This window comes from Miniopterus schreibersii, assembly GCF_964146895.1.
Source record: "Miniopterus schreibersii genome assembly, chromosome: 19".
Classification (NCBI taxonomy): Eukaryota; Metazoa; Chordata; class Mammalia; order Chiroptera; family Miniopteridae; genus Miniopterus; species Miniopterus schreibersii.
The window spans coordinates 36,039,811-36,066,721 of NC_138119.1; the positions used below are offsets into that span (position 1 = coordinate 36,039,811).

The 26,911-nt window shown below is 41.3% G+C and overlaps 2 protein-coding genes across 4 annotated transcripts in view; one reads left to right on the forward strand and one right to left on the reverse strand.

Moving 5' to 3' along the window:
* BLZF1 (basic leucine zipper nuclear factor 1) overlaps positions 1-14,669 on the reverse strand; it is a 19,890-nt gene extending 5,221 nt beyond the window's left edge. Inside the window, exons 1-6 of the mRNA XM_081122062.1 lie at positions 14,137-14,669; positions 13,032-13,106; positions 6,712-7,130; positions 5,300-5,499; positions 3,286-3,414; positions 631-850 (exon numbers count right to left, since the gene is read on the reverse strand). Of these exons, the coding sequence (XP_080978188.1) occupies positions 631-850; positions 3,286-3,414; positions 5,300-5,499; positions 6,712-7,130; positions 13,032-13,062 (999 nt within the window). The 5' untranslated portion in view covers positions 13,063-13,106; positions 14,137-14,669. The remainder of the gene's footprint in view (positions 1-630; positions 851-3,285; positions 3,415-5,299; positions 5,500-6,711; positions 7,131-13,031; positions 13,107-14,136) is intronic.
* A 162-nt stretch (positions 14,670-14,831) lies between these two features.
* The window catches only part of NME7 (NME/NM23 family member 7), a 104,236-nt gene continuing 92,156 nt past the window's right edge, over positions 14,832-26,911 (forward strand). For 2 of the 3 annotated variants that reach the window (XM_081122063.1, XM_081122065.1), the window contains exon 1: positions 14,832-14,939. In XM_081122063.1, coding sequence (XP_080978189.1) covers positions 14,937-14,939 — 3 coding nt within the window. In that variant the 5' untranslated portion in view covers positions 14,832-14,936. Of the gene's footprint in view, positions 15,512-26,911 lie in introns of all 3 variants that reach the window. The other variant, XM_081122064.1, reaches the window with a different exon arrangement.

The following is a 26,911-nucleotide window of genomic DNA, read 5'->3' on the forward strand; positions in this document are numbered from 1 at the left end:
GAATGAAGGAATCAGAGCTGGGAAGAAAAGTTAAGATCACAGATCATTGCACGGGTGCTGAGTTGAAGATTTTAACAGTGGAACAGTTTTAGTTAATGACAAGGCCTAAGACTGGAGCATGGGAGTTGAATACTGAAATGCAATGGAAGTGAACTTGGTTGTGCTCATAAAACTGTGAGACCACAGTATTTGGCAGGTCACCTACGTGAACCCTGAATTCACCCAGGACTGTATGTACCAAGTCTACACTCTATGATTCTGCATTATTTGGCACATTCACATCTACATGTGGGAATTACAATTTCTTAGATCAAAGTAATTATCTACTCATGATTACTAAGTTAGAAATAATTCTACAGTTTTCATATCAAAATGAACTCAAGAAAAGGCTAAAACAGGCTCTCTTTCAAGACAATTATAGTTTTCTCCTTAACAACAGAATAATCATATTCGAGAAAATTAAAGCTCAGAGAGGAAATAATTTTCAAGATCACAAGTTCGTTTGCATGAGAATTGTGTTTAGATCCCATATCCCTGAACCCCCAGTGCCAAGCACTTTCCACTAGAACACGCCACCTTCAGTGGGAGACAGTGTTAGAAATTCCACAGATCATGCAAAAAATGTTTTACCGTTTCAGCCATTTTTTCTGCTGGGGTGCTGCAGAATTCAACTGTTGGAGGAATCTTTTTTTGACTGTTAGTTCCAACATTTCCCAGAAGATGAGCATTTACTGCTTTTGCCAACTTGTGATTTGTTAATGCTAGTTCCACTGTGCTTTGAGGTTGAGTACTGGGATAGTAGGTTTGCTCTCTTCCCCACTGCAAGGAAACTAAGAGCTCCTCCAATAATCTGCACAGAACACACATGAACACTGAACATTAGTAAGAGAACAAAATAGAAAATCAGGAATATTCAATGAATGAGAAACATATTTCTGAAATCACGTATCTTTTGTAATAGATTCCAGAAAGCACGTATTGATTTATTAGGTTATTATCTAGAAATCACTTAACAGTACTCTTCTGTTCTCACATTTTAGTATAGGTAAAATATACTAGTACACTCAGTTATATAGAAGCACTGGTTTGATTTGTGCACCTATTGAGATGTTCATATGGTATTTCTTTTCTGGTGAGTTGCATTAATTGATTTTGAATGACATACCAACCTACAATTCCTAGGCTAAAACTTACTTGGGCATGATGTATAAACTTTTTTATACAGTCATGCTCCACTTAATGACGGGGTATCTTCTGAGAAATGCGTTGTTAGACAATTTCATCACTGTGGTCATAGAGTGAACTTACACACACCTAGATGGTACAGCCTGCTGCACACCTGGGCTGTATGGTACAGCCTATTGCTCCTGGGCTATAAACTTGTATAGCAGGTTACTGTACAACACGAGATTAAATCAAGCACAAGAGAAAATGATGCAATAAAGAGATATTGAATGAGGCTGCTGCTGGCGCAACGTGGCGTACTGACAGCAAACTGTTTCTTTCTAAGTGGAAAGAGTACACTCTAAAGTAATGATAAAAAAGTATAGTATAGGAAATACACAGAGTAGTAACGCCGTCATTTAGGATCATCATCAAGTAAAGGGACTGGTCGTGTTGTATGTGACCAGCAGTGCACTAAGTTTGTTTTCACCAGCATCACAAGCATGTGAGCCAACCTTATGATGGCCACCACGTCACTAGGCTCCATTATAATTTTATGTGACCACTGTAGGTCCATCATTGCCCAAAATGTCTTTATGCAGCACGTGACTGTATATGGTTGGATTTGATTCGTTAAAATTCTGTTAAGGATTTTTGCATGTATGTTCATGAAGGATATTGGTCTGTGGTCCTCTTGCAGTGTCTGTCTGGTTCTGGTATCAAGATGATGCTCGCCTCATATAATGAGTGGGAAAGTGTTCCTTCCTTCTCTCTTTCCTAGAAGACTTTGTGTAAATTTGGTTTTGTTTCTTCCTGAGACATTTGTTAGTATTCACTAGTGAACCCTTCTAGTCCTGGGGTTTCATTTACTAGAAGGTGTTTAACTATAAATACAACTGTTTTAATAGGTTGTGCTAGTCAGGCTATCTGTTCCCAAGCACCCTTTGGTAGTTCGTATCTTTTAAGGAGTCTGTCCATTTAATCTAAGCTGTTGAATTTATTGGCACAGAGTTGTTCACAATGTGCCCCTGTTATCTTTTTGTGTCTGTAGAATCTGCAGTGCAGCCCCCTCCTTCTCATTCCTGATACTGGTCATGTGTATTTTTTTCCCTGATTATACTGAGATTTCTTAATTTTATCTTTTCAGAGAAGCAGCATTTGGCTTTCTATTTTTATTATTTCTGCTCTCATCCTACTGTTTTCTTCTTTTGCTTTATTTGCTCTCTGTGTTTCTTGAGGAAGCTTAGATCCCTGACAAGACCTTTGTTCTTTTCTAAGATAAGCACTTAAAGTTATAGCCCTGCTCAGCTGGTGTGGCTCAGTGCTTGAACACTGACCTATGATCCAGGAGATCGCAGTTGGGGGTTCTCTCCCCGACCTCAGTCAGGAAATGTGCGGGAGGCAACCAGTCGATTTGTCTCTCTCACACTGATGTTTCTTTCTCTCTCTCTCTCCTCCTTGTTCCCTCCCTTCCCCTCTCTCTGAAAAAAGCAATGGAAAATAAATGAGAATAAGTAAGTAAGTAAGTAAGTAAATAAATAAATAAATAAATAAATAAATAAAATGATAAATTTCCCTCTAAACAGTGCTTTAGTTCCCTCCCACAAAATCTGATATTTTGATATACTGAGTTTTCATTCTTCCAATTTCCCCTATGATTTCCTCTTGACCTGTACTGATCTGATTTGCAATAAATCAATTATATAGAAGCACAAAGCACTTTTAAGGAAGACCATCAATTTTGACAGTTCTGGCACACATGGACATGATAACAAGCTCTAATTCTGTAGAGTGGTCCTCAGAAAGATCTTCTACAGGAAGAACAGGTACAGTCTCTGTCTACCAAAAGTTATACAGAAGTGTTGCAAATATTTAAAAAATGATCTTTAAATCCAGGGAGTTCTTCTTTTATAGATATAACTAATTCTCTCCCCAGTTAAGAAGGTAAGAGGCGGACCTTTTATTTTTCATTCTTCCTCCCTCTCCTGGCCATCTATTTTGAAATGCTACTCAAAGTATATGCTCAACAGGTTATTAAATGCAGCAACACTACAGAACTGTCACAGGAACAGGAAGTGCAGGAGAACGCAGGAGAGTCCAGGATGTAAACAAGGGCCATACTTGTGGGTGGCTCTCATTCCCTGGCGAAGCTGCTCCCGTTCGCTCAGGAGGTCCCGTAGAGCACCCTCTGTGTCACGGTGCTGGCGCTGCAGAACTGCCCTGGAGTTGGTTAACTCATCTGCCATAACCCTGGAAGAGATTGAAACCTTACCTATAAATTGTCCGATGACAACACATTGCAAAGTTAATATATGACCTTGGCGACTATCATTTTCAAAAGCTTCACAGAAGATTTAACATAGTCAAATTTCTTCCCAGTTTTTGAATCTTCACTAAAAATCATTTTAAATGGTTACAAGCTGAGACTCACTGAAGGGATTCAATTAAAATATTTACAAAACGACAAAGGGAAGGGACTTTCCTTATAAATAGTGATTTTTGAAATGTACATCAATCTTCCTCCAGATTGATCAAATTTTGAAAAAAATAATGTTAACCAAATATTTTAAATACAAAACAGTTTAGAGGAAAACAAAAGTGCACTATTTTCCTACCATCCAGTGACCTCTTTGCTCTAAGAAAAATATTAAAATAACACAGAAAAGTTTCTATGGAAGAAAACCTAGGCCTTCCCTCCTGTCCAGAGTCCCCACCCTGCTTTTATATGTGACCAAAAACGTTTCTTAGACATTTTTCCAGAAAAAAATTTATGTATATTCAACATAAAAGCATGTGTTAAAAATAAATATATTCTTTTTATTTACAAAAATGAGATTATTTAATAGAAACTTTTCTATACCTTGCTTTCCCCCCCACCTAATAGTTTATCTTGGTGAGTTTTTCATATTAGCACATATAGAGCTATCTCATCCCCTTAAAAAAAAAAAAAAGCTTCATGTTTTCTTCTTATTGGATGTACCAGAGTTTATTTAACCAGTTCCCTAGTGATGGAACTGAAGCAAAATTTTAAGGATGTTTATTCAGCTGAAAATCTTAAAAATAAAGTCTCAAATCACAGCAACCACTAAATTCCTTTAAATAAAACAATTTTGATAATGAATGATTAAATCAACTAAAATATCAAAAAAGTATAATTTTTACTGCCATTAGAATGTTACTGTCAGTTTTGATCAGGATGTTAAAAAAGTTACATATTACAATAATCTGCTGCCTCTTAAACTGTTCAAGAATTAATTAACTTTCATTCTAAGACAATAAACAGTAAGTTCATTTCTCTAAATAGCATCCTATATTAGCACAGTTAGAAAACAAATCAAGGACTTTAAGAGAGTAGTCAATTACTAGAAGGTATCACAGATATTAAGGCATGAAAAGACACTTTCCTTAGAATTTATTCACCACAATCAGTGGTTCTTAAAGTTCAGCCTAGGAACCTCTGGGTTTTGAGAGATGTTGCCAGGTGGTTGGCTTTAATTAAGCATACTGTGTGTGAAACACTGGCTAAGCACGAGGAGTACAGTTGGATAACACCTGATCCTGTTCTCCAGCAACTCAGTGTTGGAAGGAGGAGGGATAAACAGACAAAGAATCAGAGTTTCTAGCAGAGTTTCCCAACTCTGTGTGTCCATGGGCCACTAGGCCACACGCGTCACCCTTCTCTATTTATGCACGGAGAGAAAGGGCTGGGAAGCTCTATTACATGTTACTACTATGAGAATAGAGCATGAAGGACAAAGAACACTCTTTTACAGAATGGCAATGACATTTGAGTTCTCCAGAGAAATAATCTGGTTTGTTTTATTGTGATTTCAGTATTTACTAGATGTCCGACTTTACAATTTTGTTTCGGTATTAAATATTGTAGCAGGAGTGATTTCTCCTATAGAGCAGTAATTTAGGATTCTGGAATGAGGAGGTCCCGATGCTATCACTTCTCCACTGAGGGAGACGGCTTCCATCCACAGGAGGGAGAGTCCACATCCTAAATAACGTAAGAAGCACTTCGATGTGACTCAGAATTTTTCACACCAACAATCGACTTTCTTGTGTTATGGGTTAAAAAGTTTATAGATCAAAAACTAAAAAATGAAATACTATTTAAAATAGAACATACCTGCTCGCGAGGAATTTGCTTCGCCATACGTCACACTGTATTGACATACGTTCTAACTGCTCTGCGAGCTGCGCTGTATTTTGACTTAGGGCTTCATTTTCTAAAATAAGCTGATTTTTCTCACGGGCTAGACGCTCAAAGTGATACTGAAGATCATTGCCAACAGAGGCCACCAGCAGCTTTTTTAACTCACGATTGACCTAGAAGAGCACATGACCAATGTAACATGCTCAGAGGAGCATCAGGGACTATAATGGAGCAGAGTGAACAGAAGAGAAACTGTTTTATGTAATCTGGACCCCTCTTACTTACGGCGGTATAGGTCAAAAAGTGATATTAAATATTTAAGCTTTATAATATGAACATACTAACCAGACCTACTCTATCTATAGCCCATGTGGTGATAAACAGCCTCTTATAATAAACTGCTTCCAGTCAACACCTAAAGGGGAAAAATTAGAAAACTAAACAGTAAGTTTTGTTAAAAAATATGACAGTGAATGTTTTATATGGTTTTTTTAATCTTATTCAACATTTAAAAAATAATTTCTTTGGCCCTAGGATTTTTCCTTTTAATAATTTAAGCAAAGGAAGCAATTCAGGATTCTCTCCAAGCACATTCTTTACACTGATATTGAAAATGCAGAAGTTAAAACATACACGTTTAATCACAGGTGCTAGTTTATGGTGCAGCCACTGAAGAATTGTGGCTATTTGTAACAGAATATTCTGTTAACAACTAAGGTGGCACTATTTTCTTTGTTTTTCTGTATTTTCCAAATTGTTTACAGATAACTTTATAATTAGAAATTAGTTGTTAAAAATATATTAAAATATATTTGGGAAAGAACCACTCACCACAGTATCACAAAGATTAACCTCCGTTAGACAAACTGTAGTCTAATGGGGGAAAAGCAGAGGCCAAGGCAACGCCTACTAAGATGTAAATGTTACAGAGATACAAGCAAGCATCACAGACAGTTTTCCATTTACAATGACGAGACCAATACTAGCCCACCCTTCTCTTTATTCCGAGCATTATGTATATAAGGGCAAACTACCTGGAATTTATGGACCCTTACAACAGGGTTTGGTAATGAGTCAGTTTCGAAGCCTGACTGGGTCCATCTTTGGCTGGAAGTTTACAACTGTAACCTCTTTACAGCTTACAGGTGTTTTGCCCAAAGCACCTCCCACTCGCCTCTTCAACGTGGGTTAGAGATTAGTTCCTGACATACACTAGTTCTACACGAGGCCCCAAGGGAAAACGCGCGATTTAAGAAGCAGCATTCTAGAGGTGACAGCTAAAGTGAGTGACAACTGCTTTCCCAGGAGGAGATGGAGTTCCCTAGCTTGCAGGCTCAGGGGGCCAGGTGTGAGGCGTGGCCGAGCCGAGGCGCAGTGGCGCTTACCTCCGTCTGCACTCGGAGCTGGTTGGAAAGGCCCTCTATGTCCTGCAGCAGCCTCCTTTCAGAGTCCTTGAGCTTCCCCAGGGTGTGCTTTGCCTCTGCGAGCTCCTGCCTCGCCTCTGAAGCCCCCTCTGACTGACGTCCGAGAGACTTAACCTTGACATTCTTTTTGGGGACAACGTGGGTTATAGCAGCTTTGGGAACTACTATTCTCACAGCTTCGACTTCCACAGCTCTCTCAGTGAGGATCTTGCCCAGCTGCAGGACTCCAGGGCTCTCTGATGTCCCTGCTTTCTTTCGTGGACTCTGAAGGACATGGGGCTTTATCGGCTGGACTCCAGAGGTGACTTCAACAGACTTAGGTGACTCCTCAGTTTCCATTCCATCTCCTGCTCCTCGGATTGGGGTTGAAGTCAGGGTGACTGAAAAAGGGAACACAAAACATAAGCTACATACTGAAAAAGGCAAGACATGCCTCACCCTCCATTCAGAATTACTGGCATTCAGAAGAATGGAAAAATTCAGGGTGAAAAGTAATTTTCAAAATAATCGTGTCAAAAAAAGATTCACAATGTCCTACAGGTTCAGGCCTCCCTTAAATAAATGGCTTCTCTCTTGGCAGAAATGCAGGAGATTTGGAACCAGGGTATTTGGCTCTGACTTCCATTTCCTAGTGTGACCCCAGGTAAATAACTTAACCCTCCATGCATCTCGGCATCCTAACCTGCAAAATGGAGATAGTAGCAGTTGTGCTACAGGGTTGTGGTCAGAAAGAACACACTGAGATCAAGAGCATGGCATGCTGTAGACACTCAATAATGTGAGCTAACTGTAAAATAATAAATATCAGCTATATGTATGCATATTTGAAACCATTAACTTCAAAATAGATTCATGTTTTTTTGAACTCTTGGCAAAGAATGCTTCACACAAACTACCCAACAGGACTATTCAATACTCTCAGTCCTAGGACCCTAATCTTTATCTTGTTCTCTCTCTCTTTTTAAATATATCTTTATTTCAGAGAGAGGAAGGGAGAGGGAGAGAGAGATAGAAACATCAATGATGAGAGAGTCATTGATTGGCTGCCTCCTGCATGCCCCCCACTGGGGATCCAGCCCACAACCCAGGCAGGTGCCCTGACCAGGAATGAACCCCGATTTCCTGGATTGTAGGTCGATGCTCAACTGCTGACCCACGCCAGCTGGGCATGTCTTATTCTCTTAAATGGCTTCTTTTGTCACTCACTGTGATTCTTAGTTATCCCTAAGAAGTCAGCTTCAACTCCACTCTTTGCTTTTAATCTTCCCAACTGCTCTGGCCCACTCTCTGAAGAATGTGGCTCTTACTGTCTCAAATTCAGTTTGAACTTTAATCATGAACCAAAGTTATCATGTTAAGGGTTTGTATGTGCTAATCTCACTTTCCCAGTAAGTCTGGTAAGAACATTAAGAGCAGGCATCATGCTCTACACAAGTGGAAGGAACCTGGTGTTAAATCTGGCTTTGAATTCCATCACCTGGAATTCAGGTACATGAAGAAAATCCTACCTGGAGAAAATCCTACAATGATCTTAGCTTCAGTTTTAACTTCCATGAAGTTAATTAAATAATATTTACATCTTGGTAATATTAAATCTGAATATTGAATGAGAAAATATTAAGTAACAGATAACCAACAGTTATAAAAGACTTGCCATGTGCCAAATACTATTCTAAATACTTTCCATGTAACTCATTTAATCCTTATAATCACCCTGTGGTGGGTATGATTAGCTCTGTTTTATCTATGAGGAAAATGGGGGGCACAAGGAGGTCTAGGAACTTCCCTAAGGTCACACCACACAGCTAGTGTGCTGAGAGGCAGAAGAATTCTAACTAGTCTGTCCACAAAGACTGGGCCTTACCCGCTGCATATACAGTGTCCTAAGTTCAAGTTCAGATATAAGGTGTCTGGCACACTAGTAAGTAGCAGGCATTTAATAAATGGTGGCACCCATTCCTTTCCTCCATAGCGCTCGGTGCACTGCCGCACACGTTTACCAAATTAATTTGCTCAAGTGAACTAAATTATAAGCAAACCTGGTTGTCTGTCTTTGGTTCAGACAACTTCTGGAAGGAAGCTCTGCTCACCAGGACACTGCCTTTGCTCCAGTCAAATAAGAAAAATATTTGTTTCTTTCCCGCCCCTGTCTTGTACTATGTATCACGTGGCAGCTCCCTTTAGTAACGACCATGATTCCAGCTCACCGGTACACAAGCACAGGGTCAGGGCTTCACAGCTCCTCATCTGGGGGCTCACCTTTCATAATTCTATTTTTCCTCATGACACACATAGAAACCTTTATTACACATGCACTGGGCACAATCCAGGGCACATTCATGAGCAATTACCTTCTCTCAAGTGGGAGGGCCATGCTGTGTGGTGCCAGCTCCATAATTATGAGCAATGCTGACCTAAAGCAAAACATCAGCCCTACTACTCTCCACTCTTTGAAGGGAACCAACAAAACAGTTCAGTTGTGTACCAACAGTACTTCCACCTGTGATCATTTACCCAAGATGAAATGTCTAAGGTTCCTGGCTCACTCTTCTTACCTTCCCCAAGGATGGTGAAAGGCAGGGAAAGAATAAACAATACTCTACAAAGGGGTTGGCAAGCTTTTTCTGTAAAGGGCCAGAAAATAAATATTGAGCACATTATGTACTTATATAAGAAGAAAAAACCCCAAATTTTATAGATGAAATTCAAACTATAATAATTGAGTAAAGTTTTTTTTTTGGTAATGTAGGTCTAATAAAGAGAACAGAATTCTTTTTGACTTGGGATAACTCTTGGCTTAGGTGGGATTTGGTTAGTGCTCTTATCAAACTGACTGAATGTTCGCGGGAGGCCCGAGGGGGCCTGAATTTCCAAGCCCTGTTCTAGAATATTCAGGCAAAAAGAATATGATTTTGTGGTTTATTAAACATTTCTCTTTTTTTCATAAAAGTATAAATCTATGAAGACAGACACCCTCAATCAGCATGATGGTATAGTAGAAAGAACACCAGACTAGGAGTCAAAGCAACTCAAGTCCCTACTGCCACACACTGTGGAACCTCGGGCAAACCCTAACCTTAACTCCTCTTCCCTTGGTGCCCTCAGAGCAAGGCCAACAACACCAGGGTGTCTTCCAGCCAGCCCTTCCTGTGCAGACCAGAGTGCTAGGAGCTCACCAGGCTGGGCTGCCTCCTAGTCTTTGTCTCATCGGCTTAGTGAAATGGTGCTTGGCACAGAACAGATGAATTAGTGCTTGCTGAAGTTCACTGTCATTATCACACTCCCTAGAAAATTTCATTTAACATCCAATAACTAACTCATTTAAAAACAGTAATTTTTTTCCCTCTACACTAAGACATTAGCAAAAAACTCAGTTATAGCCAACAAATTTTTCAGAACATATGCAGATTCAGCTATAAAACAGTTAAACATATTGGGGATCATCAATTGGTAATTTTAAATCAATATTCTTTTAAATGTCACCAACATTACCTAATAGTTTAGTTAGTTACTATTAAATTAGAAACTATGTTATAGATGTTGGACTTAAGAGTTAAGCCCACATTTACGGATGTGGAATCTGAACATTCTTCCTGTCACAGGCTTGCTTCATGACTAGAGTTCCCTGGTCAAAAGGCTGTGGGCAATGCTCAGAGCTTTAGTGTACATTCGTACATTAAAGGCTCCGAGAGGTCCTGCAGTATAATCCCCTTTAATCCAGCATTTCCCAAATTTATCTGCCCATGGAATACTTTTTCACCTAATACCCATTACTCAGGGAACTAGCATTAAAATTAGTCTATTTATGGAATTATAAATGTTTAAATGCCTCAGTCTCTCCTATTTGGTCTACTTTCTCTAAACTGCCCGACTCTAATGTCTTCAGTTTTCATTTTAACCTTGCCTCTAATCCTCTCATTGCTCCTGGATAGTGCATGCTTCCCTTCCAGAAATAGCCCTAGCAGCAAGGATGTCTCCCCCTCACCACAGTACTGCTCAAACTTCCATGGAAAGTTGTCATTATAAACCAATCCTGTTATCTTCTGAGTCAGTTACAGGAAGTGCAGACAGCTGACAAATGTCAACCATGATAAGTGCACCTTTTCTCAGGCCATGTGATACAAGTTCCTTTTGTTCACTAAGGACACTTAACATATGTTAAGTAGGAACAGGAGGAAGAGCTGAATTACCTAGCTTACTGCAAAATTAAGATCGAATGAAACAATGTATGTGAAAGTACTGTAAAATCCTAATCCTCATTACAAAGAAGCAATAACAATAAAAATAATTTAATTTCAGAGGCTTTGCAGTAATTAACTTTTAGTCACTAATGATAATATTGTATTAGTTTCTGTTTTTTAACCAAGCACCATGCTAACTGCTTTCACATTAGTTACCATTTAATTGCTCTTATTTCCTATTAATCCCCAGTTTATTACTTTCATCACAGTCTCTGGTTTGCTTATCCTAATAATATAAAAGTCTTCTGGTAACTCTGAAATGCGCTGCATGCAGCTGAATTAAACTCAGCTAAATATTTATTGGCCTCTTCTCTCCCTTGCTTCCTAAACATATTTAAACCCCCTTATTTAACCCCCTTAAAGAGTTTGCTGTGGGAGGTTTGCTTGCTACAAAGTTGGCTTCAGAAAATAGTTGCCCATCTCACACTGACAGTCCCAACCTCCAGAACTCACTCCATCCAAGCATAGCCTGAACAAGGAGTTCACTTTGTGACATGCTAAGACTGTTACTGACGTTAAGTGAAGATGGGGTGGGCAGTGGTCTATGAGGGTCTGAATCACAAGGGAAAACATCGGAGCTAAAGATATATTTGGAAGTCATTCTTGTAGAATAACTCTGAAGCCTTGAGAGAAGAGAAAGTGGGCTGAAAAAACAATATTTCAAAGAGGAAGATGAAAAAGGAACAGGGAAGACAGGGCTACAGCAGCGATGTCCAGTGGAACTTTCTTTAACAATGGAAATGTCCTATATCTGCACTTTCTAATACAACAGCCACCAGCCACATGTGGCTACTGAGAACCTGTGATGTGGCTAGTGTGACTGAGAAACTAAATTTTTAATTTTTAAAAGTATTCATTTAAACTCAAATAGCCACATGTTGTTAGTGCATTGGACAGGGAAGGGCTAGAGAAGGCTGAAAATAGGAGTGATGTCATGGAAGCCAAGAACAGAAAGTACTTCAAAATGTGGGAATGGTAAACAGTATGAAAAGTTATAGAGAGAACAAGCTAGGCAGGACTAAATAGTAACTACTGTAGTTAGCAAGTTTTATGACTTGAATTGCATCTCCCCAAATATTCAAATGTGGAAGTTTAGGCTCTCCATACCTCAGAATGTGACCTTATTTGGGAACAGGGTCATTGCAGATGTAATTAGTTAAGATGAGATCATACTGGAGTAGGGTGAGCCCTTAATCCAATATGATTGATATCCTTATCAGAAGGAAAAATTTGGTCACAGAGAAATACACAGGGAGGATGCCATGTGAATGTAAAGACAGGGTGATCATGCCAAGGAATACCAAAAATTGCCGGAAAACCACCAGAAACTAGGAGAGGCTTGGAACAGATCCTTCCCTGGTGCCCTTGGAGGGGGACCATGGCCCTGCCAACACCTCAGTCTTGAACTTACAGCCTCCAGAACTGTGAGACAATATGTTACTTATGGCACCAGTTTGTGGTACTTTGTTATTGCAGCCCCAGCAAGCCAATGCAACAAGAAAGAGGTCTTTTATACCTGCTCATTGCCCATCTTCTTGTTTAATCTTCTAGTGGACAGAGGACACAGCTGTAAAACTTTGCTTTTACACCAAATGTTTGACAGTCGTTCTCACCTAATACCAAACGATGCTAATTTTCAATTGTATATCTGAAGCAGTAAAATGTAAACATTGCATTATGCAATAAACACGAAGAGATCTGAGACTCAGATGATTCCCCAGGGCTCTGTGAGATTTACTCAGCTGGCTCAAACATTCCTTCCTCCTATCATCATAAATGTCATGTTTAAAAAAGTTATCACGCCTGGCCAGACATGGCTCAGTGGTTGAGCATCCACCTAGGATCCAGGAGATGGAGGTAGATTCCTGGTCAGGGCACATGCCCAGGTTGTGAGCTTGATCCCCAGTAGGGGGCGTGCAGGAGCCAGCTAATCAAGGACGACTCATCATTGATGTTTCTCTCTCCCTTCCTCTCTCTGAAAGCAATAAAGATATAGATTTAAATAAATAAATAAATAAATGTTATCAAAAGAAGACTTACCTTTAGTTTCTAAACTCTCAAGAGTCGTCATTTTTAAACCAATGAAAATGCACCCCAACACTTCTACTGAAAAACCTAAAAATGTATAAAATGAAAGAATTAAAACAATACTATATAAACACATTCACTAAGTGCCTGTAATTTAAATGATATTCTACTTATTCTGTACTTAGTAACATGCATTTAGAAAGAGAGTGTCCCTCATATCGCTTTTTTAACAGGTGATATTGCTAAAGTTACCAAATGTCTCAAAAAAATCAGGGATGGCATTTCTGCTTCACTGCCCTCACCAGTATACTCTAAATTATTGGCTGTGTGTTCTGAATTTAGTTCAGAAATAGTATTTAAGCTATTGTAGGGGCTCTTGCACCATTGATATTACAACAGAAATCTTAAAGCAATTAATTACTTTCTTAGGAGACATTACTGACACCAATTTGCTCACTCTGTGTATCAGAGAGGAGCTTCTGTTTAGATGTTTAACAATACAAATATTCATAATAACTCAATTTGCACTTTCTCAGCAATAAAATTAAAATGGCATAGCATGTGCTTTCAGAACTGTACACATGGCTGGCCTTTCAGTATAGACTAAGATCCACCGGAGAACGTGGGGAGGAAGGTGGTACTAATGCAATGTTAATCATATGTGATGAACTGCGCAGCAGAGGGCGGCTGGTTTCGCCTCAGAAACGGTCGCTGAGCACTCGCCGATGAGCACCGGCCATACGCCGCCCCGCGGCTCCCGTGACTACCTCCCCGCCCACCCTCCTCCGGCTGCCGCGAAAGCAGGTCTCCGAAGTCCCTCCGATTGAGCAGTGCGCCCCGAGGCCGCGCTGGGAAGATGCAGAGCGGAATGGACCAGCACCTCGGGGGTCTGTGGGCGACACCGCGAGCAGGGGGCGGCGGCGAGTGTGGGGTGAGTGGGCGACGGGCGGCAGGAGAGGCAGAGACACTCCTGTCACCTTCTGCCGTCCCGGGAAGTCGCATCTGAAGTTCGGACCCGGTCAAGCCTTAGATCCAAAAGCTTGGACACCGAACTCCAACCTGGACCTCCGTCACTGTCGAGGTCGCCTGGGTCCCGCCAGCCCGCGCCTGGACTCACCTCTAAGATTCTCACGCTTCCTGTCCCCGGGGCTCCCCTCTCCCGGCGGTCCGGCTCGAAATCCCCGGCTAAACTTCTCCGCCCAGTCAGTCCCCTCACATTCCGAGCCGACCCGCCGGGCCTTCTGACATCACTTCCGCTTCATTACCCAGGGTTTCGTTTCCGGAATACGTATCCGGAACGACCAGGTAACACTCTGCGGTGCGTTTAAACTCAGGTAACACAGGCCATACGGTGTAAGGCTTCAGTGAGTGAAAACTGGACAGGTGCCTATTTTAAAGTAAACTATAGAGCCCAGCCGGGCGTGGCTCAGCGGTTGAGCGTTGACCTAGGATCCAGGCCATTGGGATTCGATTCCGGGTCAGGGCACATGCCCGGGTTGCGGGCTCAACCAATGACTCTCTCATCATTGATGTTTCTCTCTCTTTCCCTCTCCTTACCTCTCTCTGAAATCAATAAAGACATATTTTAAAAAATAAACTATAGAGTATTTGGACCCTAGCTGGATATTGGCTTGAACTTCCGGGTTATCTGTCAACGAAACGGAAGTGATGACGCTAGAAAGAGGTAGGCGGTGTTCCGTCGCCCCGGGCCACGGCGTCAAGGGGCGGGCCCGTCGACAGGGTGGGCGGAGCTTTGATTACTCTCAGCCAATAGGGACGAGGGAGTGCGACAGACGCTTACTCGCAGCGTCCGGCAGTAGGCGGGGCTCTGTTGCCAGAGTAACTGGGCGTCGGTGTAGGTGCTGGTGTCTTCCTGTCGCAGCGCGACCTATTTCCTAGTGCTGAGCTCCTGAGACTATGGTGAGTGCCAGGCGAGGTCAGAAGAACGGCTCCGGGGTCCTGGTGTCCCAGCGTCCCCGGTGCTGGGTCTGGCGTGTGTGTGCACTCGGGGTGTCCCGGCTGCCTCTTTGGGGCTGCTGAGCCCCTAGAGTAATGTAACGGAAAGTTTAGGGGTGACACTGAGTCTAACAGCCTGAGGTGAAGCATCGCTCCGAACAAACTCTTTTAAATGCGTTTTCCTCGTCGCATTTTTCACGTAGCGCGCTTCCTTCACGGGCTGTGGTGGCGCGCGCCTGCTGCCCCCATCGCCGGGGTCTCTGGCCGCTGCCCGCTGGGTCGTGGTTTCTGCAGGAGCGCCCCGTCTGGATGCCTGGCGAGCCTCTGGAAGATCCACGTGCCTGAGCTTCGCCCCCAGAAACTGTGAATTAACAGGAATACGGCTCAGGGTCAGAATTTGCCTTTTTCAAAAGCCTGCGGGTGATTTTCATTCGCTCACCTGTGTGGGGGCGCCAGAGTTCTAATTCACATAATTACCAAGGCTTTTAAACGTTTGCGAACGACGGACTGCGGGACAGACAGCTGACGGTTGTCAGGTGGGTGCGGCTGTGAGTTCCGCCGCAGAGCCCCGCTCGGCGCCCCGGTTCTCGGCGCCGCTGCTCGGGGTCCCCCGTCACCTCCGCCCGGCCTTTCCCGGGCCTGTTCGGACCCTCACTCCGCGAGCCCCGCCCCGCGCCGAGCCCCGCGGAGCCTGGCGGCCGTTTCTTCCACCTCAAGCCCCGCAGCTGCGCGGACCCGTCTTCCGTCCGCCTCCAGGCCCGCGGCTCAGCCTGGAAGGTGCGGGAGGGTGGCCGTCCATCTTTTCCTTGGATCCCAGGCCCGCCATTCACGACGAGGCCTTTCACGTGTCTCTCTTTTTCTGCGAGTTTAGGCTTTTCCTCTCCACTTCCTTCTCCTCGGTGTTAAAATCATACATCTTAAGGAAATAAAACCAAAGCGCGTCGCGCCCGGGGCGTGTCCCCGCCGCGCTCCCGTCGGAGGCCTCGCTCAGGTTCGCTGCTGGATGCTAATGGCCTCTTTAGTGCCAGCTCCGGTCATTCTCAAAGGTTCCGTGGGCTCTGCCGCGGCGGGCATTCACGGCCGTCCGTTCCCTCTTTTTCCTCCCGCTGGCTGTTCCCGCTTTTTTTTTTTTTTTAAGTTTTATTATTGTTTAAAATATTACAGGTTTCCCTTTTTCTCCCCAATGACCCGTTCCTTCCCCCTCCCCAGTCCCTCTCCCCACCATTGTCCGTGTCCTTGGGTTGTGTATATATGCACATAAATTCTTCGGTTACTCTCTCCCCGTCCACCCACCCGCCCTCCTCCATCCCTCTGACATTCATCAGTCTCCTCTATGCTTCCATGTCATTGAATCTATTCTGTTCATCAGTTTATTAAGTTCTTTAGATTCCACGTATAAGCGAGATCATGTGATATTTTTCTTTCGCTGCCTGGCTTATTTCACTCAGCATAATATTCTCCAGGTCCATCCATACTGTCCCAAAGGGTACAAGATTCTTCTTCTTTACAGCTGTGTAGTATTCCATGGTGTAAATGTCCCACAGCTTTTTTATCCACTCATCTCCTGATGGGCACTTGGGCTGTTTCCAGATCTTAGCTATTGTAAACTGTGCTGCTGTGAACATCGGGGTACATATATCCTTTCTGATGAATGTTTCAGGATTCTTAGGATACATTCCTAGGAGTGGAATCACTGGGTTGAAAGGCAGCTCCATTTTTAATTTTTTGAGGAACCTCCACACTGTTTTCCATAGTGGTTGCACCAGTCTGCATTCCCACCAGCAGCGTACTAGGGCTCCCCTTTCTCCACACCCTCGCCAGCACATGTTGTTTGTTGATTTATTGATGGCAGCCATTCTGGCAGGTGTGAAGTGATACCTCATTGTGGTTTTAATTTGCATCTCTCTGATGATTAGCGATGTCGAGCGTTTATTCATGTGTCTCTTGGCCATCCGTATGTCCTCTTTGGAGAAGTGTCTATTTAAGTCCTTTGCCCATTTCTTAATTGGGTTGTTTGTCTTTCTCTTGCTGAGTGCTATGAGTTCTTTGTACACTTTGGAAATTAGCCCCTTTTTTTAAAACGCCACCCTCCGGGCCTCAGTCCTCAGTTAGCGTCACCTGTCACCCGCCTTTCCCCTGGGTGACTTGGTGCACGCACGGTTCCCCTAGTGCCCGGGCTTACAGACTGCCCGAGGCCTGGCCAGGGGCTTCCACACAGGCCCCCACTCAGTGTGACCGGAACCGAACCTGCCCTCTCCCCACCTGGTTTCTCTTGTTTCCCCAAGTTAGTGAACGATGCCTCCGTGTTATAACCTAAGCCAAAAGGCAGCCTTATCCTGCTTTCCCTCCTCTCCTATGTCTCCACATCCAGTTGCTCAGTAAATCCCGTGTATTTTAAGATCTCCTCGTTTCTTGCCTGGACTGTTGTAACGGTGTTGGTCTGACAATTCCCCAACCCGTGTTTTCTCTGCCACGAGAAGGAGTTTTCTAGAATCCAGATCTGTTCCTGTTACTCACCTCTTTACAACTCTAGACTCCCTGTTCCCTACAGTGTAAAATTCAAAGTTTCTGGAACAGCACACTAGGCCCTCTGTGATCCAGCACTTACCCTTCTGCCCCACCATGCTCCCCACTTTCCTAGACTTCCTTTTAGCCCCTTGCTTTCTAGCTACTTGCCTTTCATTGAACATAGCAAGTAAATTCAGACGGGCAGGGAGCTTGCTCCCTCTACTTGGCTCATGTGGTTCTGTCTACACAGAACGCCCTTATCCCCTTGTTTGCTTGCCAGGCTCCTCTTGCTCCTCCCAGGCGCTGGCCAGGGGCGTCTCCTCCTGGGATGCCTCACATATCTACTCAAAGAAAGTTGACACTTCATTCTTCTTTGCTGCCACTTTTCCCAGCACACATCTCTGTTACTGTACGTACCACATTCAGTTGAAATTATTTATGTGTAGATTTATCACCCTTACTAAATTGTGAACTGTTAGAGGAATGGATCTTCATGATTGCTTAGACCACATTAGGCACTCAGATATTTGCTCAATGAGTAAAAATTATGAGAAACAATGTGGTAAGTGCTCTGAGAGGGTACAAAGTACTTGGGGGACATTGGAGGATGGCACCCGCCTGCCATCCTGAAGCACATGGAATGGAATTTCAACAGCTGGAATTCAGTGACTGGTGCAGTGGCACAGGGAAGTGGAAAGGGACGTTTGCAGAGTCCTGGTTTTTTGGTGCCTGCCTTACATTTTGTCATTCAGACTTCCCACCAACCGGAAGAGCAGTGAATGTCTCTCCCTACCCTCTGCGTGGGCTGGACTTGTGTTTGTGGTTTTTCCAATTGGATGATCAGTGAGGCCCCTCTGAGGAAGTAATTTTTGTCCTGAGGCCTGAGTGATGAAGTGCAGTGATCTGGGGAAAGGTTCCAGGGGGCACTAACAACAAGATCAAAGTCCCTGAGGCAGTGAGAGCATGCTTCAGGAACTGACCTATGATTTAATGTAAAAAAAAAAAAAAAAAAAAGAATAGAAATTAGGTGATGTGTGGGGCAGCATGGTAGAGAATAGCCTGAGATGTGGTTAGAGAGGTAGGCAGAGGCCAGACCACATGCGAGTTCTATTGCAGTGTTTCTGAAATTATAGATTGTAACCCATCCACCATGAAATCAATTTGTGGTATGTAGCCAGCATTTAAAAAGAAGATGACATAAAATAGACATGCATTCATTGCATGTAGTAAGGGTAACTTTGATGACACTTTTGTTTTAAATTGTGTGTGTGTTGTGTGTACTGGGTTCTGATGTAAAATATATTTCATGTTGTGAGTTCTGATACACAAAGTTCAAGATGTAGTGTACTTGGAAACTTTGAATAATATATACTTTAAAGGACAAAATAGTTGAATTTCAAGGCATGCTTATTTCTTGTCCCTCCTTTGACCTAGTGACAATTCGTGTGGGGCTGGGGGAGGGAAGCGAGGAAAAGCTCTGAAATAAATGAAAACCTAAAACTGACTAGAGGAGGATTTCCATGTTTCTTTCTGCATCCAGATCTCTCTTCCATGTCAGTTGTTGTCAGTCTTTTATGAGAAAGAAAGGTCTTTAGAAGGAGAGAGAAGTGATGTCCTTTCCCATGTTCAGCCTACCATTTGCATACGTATTGTCTCTCTACAAGCAGCCGAGAATGGAGGTCTTTTGCTCTGCTGGCCTGGCTTCCTGACCAGCTTCCGTCTGCATCTAGTTTGTTACATTTGAAGCTTTCAATGCCAGAGTTAGGTTCTGCCTGCAAATTCTAGAACCACCTTTATCTTAAGCAGAGATAGGCAACTATCTCTGGTATGTTTGGTATGTCTCACATTCAATACAGAATATGCTAGAATCCTCAATTTATTTACTTTCATACATAGAGAACATAATTCCAAGACTCTTGTGACTAATAAAGTGAGATGAATGTTATCTCTCTTCTAAAATAGAGCATTGATTCGAATACTGTTAGCTAAGATGAACTGCTAGTCTAAGGTCTTTAAAGATTATCAACTGTTTCACAAGAATTAGACTAAGCAAATGTCTCCAAGTTGTTTTAAAAGGATCTTTAAAATGAGTTTCATGATTGCTAAATAGAGAACAGGATTTAATTCCATGAAATGTTTTTCAGGTTCCAGCTTTATAAAGTTTCTTCTAAATAGGTTTACTGTTTTTGTTTTTGGCACATGCTTCTTATCTATCCAGAATTCCTTGTTGCTTGCACTGATAATTTTGAATTTCCAAAGCCCCAGGCAGGGTCTCATTTGCTTTAACTGAGTCAGAAAGTATAGAGCCTAAATTAGAAAGCAGAAACTTTAAAAATATGTATTTTGCCCAGCTGAGTGTGGCTCTGTGGTTGAGCATTGACCTAGGATCCAGGAGATCTGGGTTTGATTCTCAGTCAGGGCACATGCCCGTGTTGCAAGCTCGATCTGCAGTGGTGGGCGTGCAGGAGGCAGCCAATCAATGACTCTCATCATTGATGTTACTCTCTCTCACTCCCTCTCCCTTCCTCTCTTTGAAATCAATAAAGATATATTTAAAAAATAATAATAATGATAAAAAAATAAAAATATATATTTTTACATATATTTTATCACCAATGCAGTCTGTGATATTCTTCTTTAGCAGGGACCAGTAGTATTTGCAAAACTAAACAGCAACTGGTTAACATAATGCCCTAATTTTCTTCTGTGGAGCTCTTTGTCTTTTTTCTGCCTTTTTATCCCCCATCCTTTTTTTTACCCAGCTTTTGAGATATAATTGACATATAGCATTCTGTAACTTTAAGATGTACAAAGTGTTGATTTGATACACTTGTGTATTACAAAATTATTACCATTATAGCATTAGCTAAGACCTCCATCATGTCTCAAAATTACCATTATTTGTGTTGGGGAGGGGCCGGTAAGGACATTTAAGATCTACTGTCTTAGAACAGACTGATAGTTGCCTGAGGTGGAGGGGTTGCTGTGAAAAGGGTGAAGGGGATCAAAAGGTACAAACTCCTGGTTATAAAATCAATAAGTCCTAGGGATGTAATGGGCAGTGCAGTAACTATAGTTAATAATACTGCATTGCATACTTGGAAGTTGCTAAGTGAGTCAATCCTAACAGTCCTCTTTACAAGAAAAAAAATTTTGTGATTGTGTGGTGATGGATCTTAAGACTGGTCACAAGCATACTCATATTTACATGTCTGAACGTTGCTGACTGGTCACGAGATAACTCGTGTCTGCATTTACATTAAGTTAAGTAATTTTAAACACCTTGCTGACCGGTCATGACAGAAAAGTAACCAGCTCCATGGGCGAATCTGTCTTGAAACAGCCTGTCAGCAAGGTGTTAACTAGACTTACTGTGGTGATTGTTTTGCAATATATAGATATATCAAATCATTATGTTGTAGACCTGAAACTAATATAAAGTTATGTCAATTATAGCTCAAAACAACAACTCATAAAACAAACAAAAGAAATCATCTTGGTAGGATCCAAAATTGGGGGGGAAAAATTATTATAAATTTGTGATAAAATACTGCTAAGAACATTTTTGCTGTTTTTGTGCCCTTAAAACTGTGTAAATGAAAAATCGTCGTGTTCACAGTGGGTAGGAATGTAGAACCAGGCTGGACCAGGTTGGAGAAGGCTCAAGCCTGTGACAGAAACAAAGTGTTTGTAGTGGGAGAAGATAACAGATAACCTAAATGTTTGTCTTCAGTACTATGTTGAATAAGAGTGGTGAAAGCGGACAGCCCTGCCTTGTTCCTGTTTTTAAGGGAAATGGTTTTAGTTTTTGCCCATTGAGTATGATGTTGGCTATAGGTCTGTCATATATGGCTTTTATTATGTTGAGGTGTGATCCCTCTATCCCCACTTTGCTGAGAGTTTTTATCAGAAATGGGTGTTGGATTTTGTCAAATGCTTTTTCTGTATCTATTGATATGATCATATGATTTTTGTCTTTCATTTTGTTTATGTGATGTATGACATTTATTGATTTGCTGATGTTGTACCAGCCTTGCATCCCCAGAATAAATCCTGCTTGGTTGTGGTGTATGATCTTTTTAATGTATTGCTGGATCCAGTTTGCTAGTATTTTGCTGAGGATTTTAGCATCTATGTTCATCAGGGATATTGGCCTGTAATTTTCTTTTTTTGTAGTGTCTTTATCTGGTTTTGGGATTAGGATGATGCCTCATGGAAAAAGCTTGGGAGTTTTCCCTCCTTTTGAATTTTCTGGAATAGTTTGAGGAGAATAGGTGTTAATTCTTCTTTGAATGTTTGGTAAAACTCCCCTATAAATCCATCTGGTCCAGGACTTTTGTTTGCTGGGAGTTTTTTGATTACTTCTTCAATTCGTTAGTTGTTATTGTCCTTTTGGGTTTTCTGCCTCTTCCTGATTCAGCTTTGGAAGATTGTACATTTCTAGGAATTTGTCCATTTCACGCATATTGAACAGTTTGTTGGCATATAGTTACTCATAGTATTTTCTTATAATCCTTCGTATATCTGTTGGGTTGGTTGTTATATCATCTCTTTCATTTCTGATTTTATTTATTTGGGTCCTCTCTCTTTGTTTCTTAGTGAGTCTGGCTAAAGGGGGATCAATCTTATATATCTTTTCAAAGAACCAGCTCTTGGTTCCATTGATCTTTTGTATTGTTTTTTAGTCTCTATGTCATTAATTTCTACTCTGATCTTTATTATTTCCTTCCTTCTATTCCCTCAGGGCTTTTTTTGCTGTTCTCATTCTAGTTCTTTTAGTTGTTGTGTGAGATGGTTTAGTAGAGCTTTTTCTTATTTCTTGAGATAGGCCTGTAATGCTATGAATTTTCCTCTCAGGACTGCTTTTGCTGTGTCCCATAGATTTTGGGTTGTTTGTTCAGTTACATTTTTTTCCAGGAAGTTTTTTATTTCTTTCTTGATCTCATTGGTAACCCATTCATTGTTTAATAACATACTATTTAGCCTCCATGTGTTTGACTATCTTTGACTTTTTTAATAGTGGTTGATTTCTAGTTTCATGGCATTGTGATCTGAGAAGATGCTTGTTATGATTTCAGTCTTCTTGAACTTGTAGAGACTTGTTTTGTGTCCTAACATGTGGTCTGTTTTGAGAATGTTCCATGTGCACTTGAGAAGAATATGTATTCTGCTTTGGGGTGAAATGTTTGTAAATATCAATTAAATCCATTAGCTCTAGTGTGTCATTTCAAGTGTCTGTTTCCCTGTTGATTTTTTGTCTTGATGATTGGTCCAGTAATGATAGTGGGGTGTTAAAGTCCCCCACTATGATTGTCTTGCTGTTGATCTCCCCCTTAAAGTCCATCAAGAAATTTTTTATATATTTAGGTGCTCCTATATTGGGTGAATATTTATTTGTAACAGATATTTCTTCCTGCTGGATTGATCCCTTTAGTATTATGTAGTGACCATCTTTGTCTCTTGTTGTAGTCTTTATTTTGAAGTCTATTTTGTCAGAAATAAGTATTGCTATTCCAGCTTTTCTTCATTTCCATTTGCATGGAATATTTTTTTCCATCCCTTTATTTTCAGCCTGTGTGATTCGTTTGCTCTCAGGTGTGTCCACTCTTATTCAGCATAGTACTAGAAGTTCTTGCCACAGCCATCAGACAGTAGGAAAACATAAAAGGTATCCAAATTGGAAAGGAGGAAGTAAAACTGTCATTATTTGCAGATGAGATAATATTGTACATGGAAAACCCTAACGATTCTACCAAAATATTACTATATGTGATAAATTAATTTGGCAAGGTGGCTGGATACAAAATTGACATCTGAAAATTGACATTTTTATACAGCAACAATGAACTCTCAGAAAGGAAAACTAAAACAAAGTATCATTTACCATTGCAACTAAAAAAATAAGACCTAGGAATAAACTTAACAAAGGATGTAAAAGACCTATACTCGGAAAACTACAGGACACTGAAAAAAAGGAATAGAGGCAAGATATAAACAAGCGGAAGAATATACCATGTTCATGGATTGGAAGAATTAATATCATTAAAATGTCCATACTACCCAAAGCAATTTATAGATTCAATGCAATTCCTATTAAAATACCAACAGCATTTTCACAGATCTGGAACAAATATTCCAAAAATTTATATGGAACCAAAAAAGACCCCGAATAGCTGCAGCCATCTTGAGAAAAAAGAAGAGTTGGAGGGATCACTTTACTTGGTATCAAACTATATTGCAAAGCCATTGTAATCAAAACAGCCTGGTATTAGTACAACAACAGACATATAGATCAATGGAAAGAACAGAGAATCCAGAAATAGACCCACACCATTATGGTCAGTTAATGTTCAACAAAGGAGGCAAGAGCATACAATGGAGTAAAGATAGTCTCTTCAATAAATGGTGCTGGGAAAATTGAACAGGTACATACAAAAAGATGAAACTAGATCACCAACTTACTTCATACACAAGAATAAATTCAAAATGGATAAAATACCTAAATGTAAGTTGTGAAACCATAAAAATCCTGGAAGAAAACAGGCATTAAAGTCATAGACATCTCACGTAGTAGAATTTTCACCAATACATCTCCTAGGGTAAGAGAAACAAAAGAAAAAATAAACAAATGGGACTACATCAAACTAAATGGATGCACAGCAAAAGAAATTGGCCTCAAAATACAAAGGAACTCCACAGTATGGGACAACATATTTGCCAAGGATGCATCTGATAAGGGGCTAATTTCCAAAGCATACAAAGAAATCATACAACTCAGCAAGAGGAAGACAAACAATCCAATTAGAAAATGGGCAAAGGACCTGAATAGACACTTCTCCAAAGAGGACATATAGATGGCCAAAAGACAGATGAAAAAATGCTCAACATTGCTAATCATCAGAGAGATGCAAGTTAAAACCACAATTAGGTATCACCTCACAACTGTCAGAATGGCTCCATCAACAAATCCACAAATGACATGTGCTGGCAAGGATGTGGAGAAAGGGGAACCCTGGTGCACTGCAGGTTGGAATGCAGACTGGTGCAGCCACTATGGAAAACACCATGGAGTTTCCTCAGAAAATTAAAAATGGAACTGCCTTTTGACTCAGTGATCTCACGTCTAAGAATATATCCTAAGAATCCTGAAACACTAATCACAAAGAATATATGTTCATAACAGTGCAATTCACAATAGCAAAGATTTGGAAACAGCCCAAGTGCCCATCAGTAGATGAGTGGCTAAAAAAAGCAGTGGGACATTCACACCATGGAATACTGTGCTGCTGTAAAGAAGAGGAATCTCGTACCCTTTGGGACAGTATGGATGGACCTGGAGAATATTGTGCTAAGAGAAATAAGCCAGGCAGAGAAAGACAAACATCACATGATATCACTTATATGTGGAATCTAAAGAACATAATAAATTGATGAACAAAAGAGATCCAGTAACATAGAAGCATGGGACAGACTGACATATCTCGGAAGGAAGGCGGGGGTCAGTGGGTGGGTGGGGAGAAATTAACCAAAGAATTTATATGCATATATGCATGACCCAGGGACAGAGACAATAGTGCAGTGTGAAGGCTTGGAGTGAGGAGTGGGTGTGGGGTGGAGGGAGTCAATGGGGAAAAAGGGGGACATCTGTAATACTTCCAACAATAAAGATAAATTAAAATAAATAAATTTCATTGCTCTTAAGTAAATAAATAAATGTCTGTCAATAGGGAGACAGCTCAGTAAACGATGGTGTGGACATGCTGGAAATATTATGCAGCATTTAAAGAGATTGATCTATATGTACTGACCTAGACAGATGAGACTTTTTTAGTGAATTTTGTTGCAGAATATTTGTAGCTTACAATTTATGTAAAAAAATCATTACCAAGACTGATGCTCAGGAGCTTTTCCCCTACGTTTTCTTCTAGGAGTTTCACAATTTTAGGAAGATGTGGTTTAAGTATTTAATGCATTTTTAGTTAGTTTTTGTGAGTGATGTAAGACTGAGGTCCCATTTCATCATCCTTCCTTTTCTTATTGACCAGTCATTCTCTCATTCAGAAAGTATTTATTGAGCCCGGCCAGGCGTGGCTCAGCGGTTGAGCGTCGACCTGGGATCCAGGCGATCGAGGTTCGATTCCCGGTCAGGGCACATGCCCAGGTTGCGGGCTCGATCAGTGACTCTCTCATCATTGATGTTTCTGCCCCTCTCTCTCCTTCTCCTTTTCTCTCTCTGAAATCAATAAAGATATATTAAAAAAAAAAAAAAGTATTTATTGAGTGTTTCTCAATGCCAGGCACTGGCTATACATTGATTGCTAAAATAGTGCACAGTGGCTCCCATCCCATAGAACTTATTAAGAAAAACAGATATTAGAAAAAAATTATAAGTATAATTTGGGTTACAAAAGAAAAATTACAAGGTGAGGTAGAAAAGTGTAACAGAATACAGTGCTCTGACCTTGCCTGGGGTAGCCAGGGAAAGCCTGCTAGATGCTGTAACTTTTTTAAAAAATACATTTTTATTGATTTTACAGAGAGAGGAAAGGAGAAGGAGAGAGATCTAGAAACACCAATGAGAGAATCATTGATTGGTTGCCTCCTTCACGCCCCCTACTAGGGATCGAACCCGCAACCTGGGCATGTGCCCTGACCAGGAATCAAACCGGTGACCTCTTGGTGCATAGGTCAGTGAGCAACCACTGAGCAACAATGGCCAGGTGATACTGTAACTTTTTATTTTCTTTCTTACTTGGGGAGACATACAATATATGTAAACAAACAAATGAATGCAGTCACCACATATGGCACTAAGCATTGTGGGGGAAATTAAACCAAGCAGTGAGGTAATGGCGGCTTCTAGGAGCAGGTGGTCCCATGTGGGACAACAGGAAAGGTCTTCATGAGGAGGTGACTTTAAAGCTGAGATCTCAAACAGGAGCTGGCCAGGTGCAGATCTAGGAGAGCATTCAGGCAGAGGCAACAGCAAGGGCCCAGGCTCGCTAGAGGAGCTGGAGGATTCAGTGTGGTTGCTCCTCGGGAAGGAGACGGGGGTGGGACAGGAGGAGAAGAGATCTGAGAGGCTCATGGAACTTGGGAAGGATTTTGGGATTTCATTCTAAATTCAGTGGGATGATGCATCTCACATGTTTTCCTATTGCATCAAGACATTTTCTTTTCCTTGGATCTGCCTTATTTAAATTTCAGCCATATTAGTTGGGTCTTTCAGTGCTTATTTTCATTCTACCTGTAACATTTCTGATCTTATAAACTTCGGAAGATATTTTTCTGTTCTGTTCTTATCTTTGAAAATCAGTGGTTCCTAATTTCTCCCCTTTTAATTGCCTTTTCACAATTGGATTGCCCTTTTCTGGGCCATTTAATCTCCATATATCTGCTCTAAGGTGTGGCAAGCAGAGCTACAGCTT